This window comes from Tricharina praecox (assembly GCF_024521635.1).
Source record: "Tricharina praecox strain CBS 144465 chromosome Unknown BZA05scaffold_18, whole genome shotgun sequence".
Lineage (NCBI taxonomy): Eukaryota > Fungi > Ascomycota > Pezizomycetes > Pezizales > Pyronemataceae > Tricharina > Tricharina praecox.
Window position 1 is genome coordinate 258,244 of NW_026250420.1, and position 6,846 is coordinate 265,089.

Here is a 6,846-nt window from a genome sequence, read left to right on the forward strand (position 1 = left end):
GCAAGTAGAGTAAGCTACCGGAATCGGAAAGGACGGATGGCTGGCTGGCTGGCTGGACGACTCCTAACGGACATTTGCTATACGGACACACCAAGGGAGTGTGGGTGGGCATCAAAACGGGGAACAAAACACACGCTATCCCGATACTTTATGTACGCCTACTACGAGTATATGTCCAAAGAAATAGCACCCTCCCCCCCATCCCCCCCTCCCCCCCCAGTCAACCCTCGACCGGCTCAAGCATTTTAGAGTTCGAGGTAATATCATGCGGTGTGGGGGTGGTGATATTGGGCACCCGCTCTGCTAGAACTTCTCCATGAAGTCTAGTGAATAGCGAGTGGTACGGGTGCAGGAATCGAAGTCACGCCGCACATACCAACCACAGGAAAGGAGGATGGCAGAGTCGGAAATGATGCGCAGGAAAAACCTCTGCTCCAGCTCCGAGTACTGGTATATAGAGTACATACTTGACACAAATCTAATCGGTATGAGGCAGCGATGATCAGTGATCCCAAGTTGATAGGTCTCACCCGAAGCCCCGGTTGATCCGGATACCCCGATGCCCACTCCATTGGCAACATAGGTATGTAGGTACCTACCACGCTGCAGCAGGAGCGCCGGAGAGAACGCGGATTCGAAGCCATCGAGGTCAAGGCTGTGTCTGGACATCACGGTGGTGGTCCAGGAAAGGCATTTCGCCCAGGCCCTGAGGCGTGACACAGAATCCCGCCCTGGCACACCAGAGCCACCGACTGACCCGAGGGGGTGCGCCGTGAATCCGGTCCGGTAGATAGCGTCTGACCGACCGCAAAACCACTGTGCATGGGTGAAAAGAACGGCGACCAGCAGCTGCTGCTACGTGGTATGTATTGTACATGGTAGAGTGGATGCGGGCGTATGAGTTGGGTTATCCACGGCGTTTGTACATATCCTGCTGTCACTGGTCTACAAGGGTCTTGCGCGCAAACCACTGCTGGTCAACTTCAGCTTAGCTGCCGACAGCAGCTGCAACGAACGACCCTCCCACAGCCACCGTGGGGTTTGGCCCGACGAATCAGAGCTCAGAAGTCAAAAAAACCCCCGATCGTTGAGTTGGTTCACCTCATCTTTGACATCGGTACTAGAGCACCGTTTTCCATTCGATCTATCGAGATATTTCTGGTTCAGGAATCTTGGTCCGGGAGATATGCAGTACATTATCCTTTGTATGTATCTGTCAAGCAAACCGAAGAGCCATGGGGGGATGGGGGAGTGTAATGTTCCTGGATGGATGCGCTGGTGATGACCGATGCGGCTATCACCCACAGCAGCTGCATCGGTTCTGAAAACCACGGGAGTTAGCCATGCCGAAATGAAGGATAGGGACGAGCGCATGGTGTTCGATGTGCGTATCATAACGGGACTATGGGTGGAGTAGTACGTCGTGCCATAGTCGTGTCCACATTCGGCCGTTTGTCCGCCGCCGTCGGTTGGTGAGAGAAGTTCGGAATCCCGTCCTCCAGGTCTCGTCCTCCAGGTCTCGTCCTCCAGGTCACCCTCCCATCCCCTCCCGCCAGGTTTGCGACGACTGGGCAGCCTGCTCCATCTGCACTGGCGCGGATGTGCGTGTCGGCTTAGGGCCTTCTGGGACGAACGTTGTACGAAGATCCATATCTCGCAAAGTCGCACCGCGGGGGGTGGCGCTGCGGGAACTACCGCTCGACAACAGCCGTGGTGAGAGGCCTCGAGGGGAAAGACTGGGGAAGAGTGCCGCCGACTGGGATTCCTTATCCACTGACTGCGGTGCGCAATAGTTGTGCTCCCGATTCCGAAAAGTCCAGGTTCACGTGACCAGGCGGCGCATTTTCGAATAGCCAAGTAACCAAGTAACCAAGTAACCAAGTAACCAAGCAACCAAGCAACTAGTAACCAAGCAACTAGTAACCAAGTAACCAAGTAACCAAGTACCAAGTATGCACCGCACCTCGATTTCCGCAGTAGATGGGAATGTGTATAAATTTTCGTGCAGATGGTGGCCATCATCAGGAGTACCAATTATCCAAGGTGGATAATGGTGCATTGCATGGCTGGCCGGATCAAGAGTCAAAGATGACCACTCCGTTCTCCTCGGCTGATATGCATGAGATCAAATGAGGGGGCGCTGGCCTGTAAGAGGGCAAGTCGAGCATTTGCCTGAGAAAAGGAATTACGACGAATAGCATCAATGGTGCGGTCACTAGAGTTCCGCCCAGACATCAGTCAGAACCGGGGTTGCCTTGCAGCCAGATGACGCCGTGAGAAGAGTAGCAGATGAAGAAGTCTTCGGTGCATCGTAGGGAACATATGTATGGAGTGGTGTGTGCGTGCCGTCCGTGATTGGGGAGGGGAAGGGGCGACGGAATTTGCCTGGATCCCAACTTCTCGGCTGCATTGCTATCTGGTATGTACATACCCAGGGCCAAGCTGGATGTGGGAAATGCAGAGTAAGTAGTTAGGGTACGCCTCTGGGGGGTGCATGGCGCACCGTTGCGGCTTCAGATATGATACCTACCCGCACCAGCTCGGCAGCAAGTATCATATGTAGGTATAAGTCGGTCCTGGAGATGTCAGAATCGCCAGAGGCCAGGGTCACATCGGTCCGACCGGACTAGAGCGTTTGACTCGGGTAGTTAATTAATCTCGTATGTACATATCTGATACCGGTACCACCGAGTCGATAGGGATGGGGTTGATTGTTCGTTCCGGACCGAGAGTCTCCTCGTGCACGTGGCTGTGCGCTACCGATCGGAAGCTAGAGGAAATTGAAATGGTTGCTTGCTGCAAGACGGCTGAGATCATCTCTGGCTGAACCTGTTTCTTTCTTCGGGTGACTGCTGGTCATCCGCCATGAATCGGACACACAGCGAATACGGTATCTCCGGTGCCGATGCCCATTCACTGCAGGCGATAGTTAACTACTTACCTAAGTAAGTACTTAAGTATGTAACTATAGGCATGCTGGCACACATGGCCAAGCGATGAGATGGAGACAGTAGCTGAACTCCGATAGGCTGGCCAATCCCAAAATCATCCGTAAATTGGGGCCAGAAACCAAATATCCGTTTTTGTATCCAAGAGCGTTGTGGTGAAAACCAAAATACCGACAGGGGTGTGCCACGTCCTTCGGGGCGCTGTTCCGTGCGCGCAGTGGATTATAAAAAGAAAATTGTACCAATTTTGCGTACATGGAGTAAATTGATATCGAAACAAATTAGAGGTATAAATTCCATGTCCACGAAAAAAATGGTCCTGTTGATGTCGCCGAAAACACCTGGCCTCAAGGGGATGTTAGTGTATGGACGTTGTGCGGTCGCACACTGGGGTCAGCGCGGGGGGCCTGTGCACAAGATAAAATATCTATTGCGACTTCAGGTCACCTCGCTACCGAGCTGCCGGGTACGGAGAAAGACAACCGTCGAGCAGTGAACACGCTGAGAATGCGTCAACCGCTTACGTGACGAATTGGGTGATGGTGGTTGGTGTGGCGGCGGCGGCGGTGGTGGTGGTAACTAGTGGTGGTTGTGGTTGTGGTGGGTGGGCGGGTGGTGTTGATGGTGATGGTGGTGGTGATGGTTGTGGTAGTGGTGGTAGTGGTGGTGGTGGTGGTCATGGTAGTGGTCATGGTAGTGGTGGTAGTAGTGGTTGCAGTGGTGGTGGTCATGGTATGTAGTGGTGGTAGTTAGTGGTGGTTGCAGTGGTGGTGGTGGGTGTCGGTGGGACACAAGCCCGTGAGCTAGGGTCCCAGGCAGCTGCCGTAGATCAGCTCAGCCATCCACAGTCCCGGCTGTTTTCCGTCCATTGTTTCCATTGCAGGAGCTGCCTCTTCGGCGGCATCTCGGAGATCGCGTCGACGGTCAACAGGAGCGCCGATGGTCGCTCGATATGTTTCGCGATGCTTCCTCTTGCTGCTCGCCCAATTCGACTCATCCCGAGACTCTGGCTCGTGGATCTCCAGACCACCCCGCCCAGGCAGCACAAATCTTCGGAACCGCCTGGTCGGTGAACTACCTGGGGACATTTCTCTCAATAAATTTCCGACGTTTCCACGCCCTAAGGCCAAAAGCGGGCAAGTCCTCAGGGTCAGCACCGTCACGCACAGACTTCTGTTTCGCAGAGTAAGGAGTGTCATCGGGGGTTCGGCGCCCATAAGGAACTCCCAAGCGGGACTCACCCATCCCACACCGTGGCCCCATTTTTTTCTTCCAGGTCCACGGTTTAACCGATTCTTTGTATTGGTTGGTAAAATGCGAACAGCGTGCTAGAACGTGGGTTATCGCGGCAACCCGGCCCACTTACCAGCGGTCGAATAGAAATACCTATGCTATAAAATAGAGAGCTGCAGTAGGCTGGACACGGGGAGCCCCGCCGAACACCGAATTCAATCGCTGTCGTGGTGCGTGCTGCCTGTGTGCTCGTGCTTGTGCCTGTGTCTTCCTGTCCCGCTCCCTTAATATTAGTGTGCTGCACTTCCTGTTGCCAACACAGTATCCGTCACACACATCCCGGAATCTTCTCTCCCGCCGCGAGCGACGACGCCATTCCTGAATACCGTCAAGCAGCACACCCCATCGAGCAGCTGGGAGTCATCGCAGAATGAGCAGCAGGTACTCGACTCTGCCCGGCCCGTAAGACATTGTGATTCTGACTGTGCACTCTCGGATGACAGCACTATCGATTTGGATGACACCAAATCGCTGGACAGTCTCTACACCGAGACCATCAACATCGGCGGCCGGGTGTACCAGCAACTAGCCCTGGATAGGGGATTGGGCTTCACGCCGATAGACGAGGTAACTGACCCTGATTGCCACCCATCGTTCGACGCTCTTGCATTGACGATGCTCTGTCTAGGACGAGCGCGAGAGGCTGGACCAGCAGCACATGATTCTCCAGAAAGCGTTCGACCAGAGGCTCATATTTCCGCCGATCGAGAACCCGCAGAACATCTTGGACTGTGGCTATGGGTCTGCTGCTTGGGTTTGCGAGGTTGCCGAGCGATACCCACAGTGCGAGGTATGTATTCCCGGACTTGCTGATCCACCGAAGAAGACCCCTTTCTGATCTCCTACAAAAGGTTATCGGCGTGGATATTTCTCCGCATATGAAGCCCGATGAGATCCCTCCGAATTTGTGGTTGCAGGTATGTATGCTCGACAACCGAGCGGATAAACAACTTTGAGCTGCATACTGACGGTTGTGCGCAAAGGTCGATGACTTGAACGAACCGTTCACATTCGCATCGAACCAATTCGATCTGGTCCACTCCCAGCTTGTCGTCACCGGCATTAAAAAAGACCGTTGGCGCTCTTACATCAGAGATTGTGTGCGGTATGATCCCTTTCTCTTTCAATCGTTGTCTCCAGAATTTGCCACTGGCGCTGTGGAACATGAAATCCGTAGCGCGTCCCAATACCGACGCCACCCCCATCGCCGAGTGATAGGACCGTGTCGGAGAGCCGGACGGATAGCCTTGTTCGATTGGCCGGTGTTGGGAGATGCGAGTCGCCTAGTGGACCGTTCACAATGAAACCCGTTGCCGAGTTTTCTGATGGATGCCTGGTATACTTTAGTGCTGACTCGTCTCTCTGGTAGTGTCACGAAACCGGGCGGCTGGCTTCAATTCGTCGAATGGTACACCAACGTCCAATCCGACAACGGAAGTATGGGCGACGACCATGCCCTCCGGCAACTCAGCGGCCTCTACTTGAGGGCGTTGGATGACACGAGAGATATCCGGGTCCCTATGAAGTTGGGGACCATGATGCGCGAGGCTGGATTGGTGGAGGTCGACAGTCAAATGATTCAGTTGCCGGCGAATGGCTGGCCTTCAAGTGAGTACAATCAGCCGCGCTCCCTTGCCTGGTTGGTTGAGAGCTGCTACTGACATCACCATCCGCCAACACTCGCTCGGTCCGTTCGATAGAAGAAAAGTGCTGATCCGTGAACGTTGCAGCCGAACGCGAACGTGAAATCGGAAATATGAACAATGTACTGTACAAGGAGGGACTCGGAGCCCAGTGCAACTACCTGCTCCACGAGTACCTGAACATGGATATGCCAGAAATCCATGTCCTCGTTGCGAAGGCGAGGCAAGATCTCGACAATCTGGCTTTGAAGCCTTATATTGGCTTGTGAGTCCCAATTCTATCAAACGACGAGCGGACAGTTGACTGACAAACTCCAAGATACGTCGCCATCGGCCGCAAACCGAATTCTTAACAAGTGCAAGTCCCGAACAGTTTCCGGACTTGCACTTGTTAAGAATAAACCGGATCGTGGAGATGGCAGATTCAGCAGACGATATTCATCCAAGTGGTTGAAACTTCGAGAATCGAGTCATGCGATCGGGATGTGACGAATCTTGCTTTTGCGCGCGTGTATTGTTTCATTTTTTCCTTGGAGCGACTGTGCGTGTTATTGTCTGTTTTATTGCGCTGTCTGATAACTGCAGCAGCTCCCCGGGAAATTCATAAAACTCTCGATAATTGCCCCCCTAGTGGCGTGAGTTGTGATCATCGGTGCAAATGTACTAGGCTCTTCTCCTCCGTATCGTTGCTGATCAGGTCCATAGTGTCATTTCTTTCTTTTCGTTTCCGTCTGAATGAATTGGTTCGCTGGACGTAAAACATCGGAGGGTCATGCCGAAACATTGTCTCCCATGAAAGAAAATTCGTCGCAGTAAAACGGAGTAGGAGGCGGCTAACGGAGCCCTTCGTTGCCAATATGGCCAGTCATCGTTGACATAGCTACGGCACTAGAAAGGGCGGCAACATAGACTATCACTCTGAGTTGGGTGGCACAAGACCCGGGGACGTCGGCGTCAACGGT

The 6,846-nt window shown here is 53.5% G+C and overlaps 1 protein-coding gene across 1 annotated transcript; it reads left to right on the top strand.

Moving 5' to 3' along the window:
* Positions 1 to 4,516: 4,516 nt before the first annotated feature.
* Positions 4,517 to 6,481, top strand: BZA05DRAFT_375630 (S-adenosyl-L-methionine-dependent methyltransferase). Its single transcript, XM_051481795.1, has 8 exons — positions 4,517 to 4,622; positions 4,685 to 4,808; positions 4,870 to 5,031; positions 5,093 to 5,158; positions 5,225 to 5,346; positions 5,611 to 5,849; positions 5,972 to 6,149; positions 6,204 to 6,481. The coding sequence occupies exons 1-8, from the start codon at positions 4,612 to 4,614 to the stop codon at positions 6,235 to 6,237; spliced, it is 936 nt and encodes a 311-aa protein (XP_051337928.1). The 5' UTR covers positions 4,517 to 4,611; the 3' UTR covers positions 6,238 to 6,481.
* Positions 6,482 to 6,846: the final 365 nt, after the last annotated feature.

Excerpts from the sequence above, each read along its gene's own strand:
- BZA05DRAFT_375630 (XM_051481795.1), top strand. Across the intron at positions 5,159-5,224 it reads CTCCGAATTTGTGGTTGCAG|GTCGATGACTTGAACGAACC; the intron begins GTATGTATGCTC and ends TTGTGCGCAAAG. Across the intron at positions 6,150-6,203 it reads TTGAAGCCTTATATTGGCTT|ATACGTCGCCATCGGCCGCA; the intron begins GTGAGTCCCAAT and ends ACAAACTCCAAG.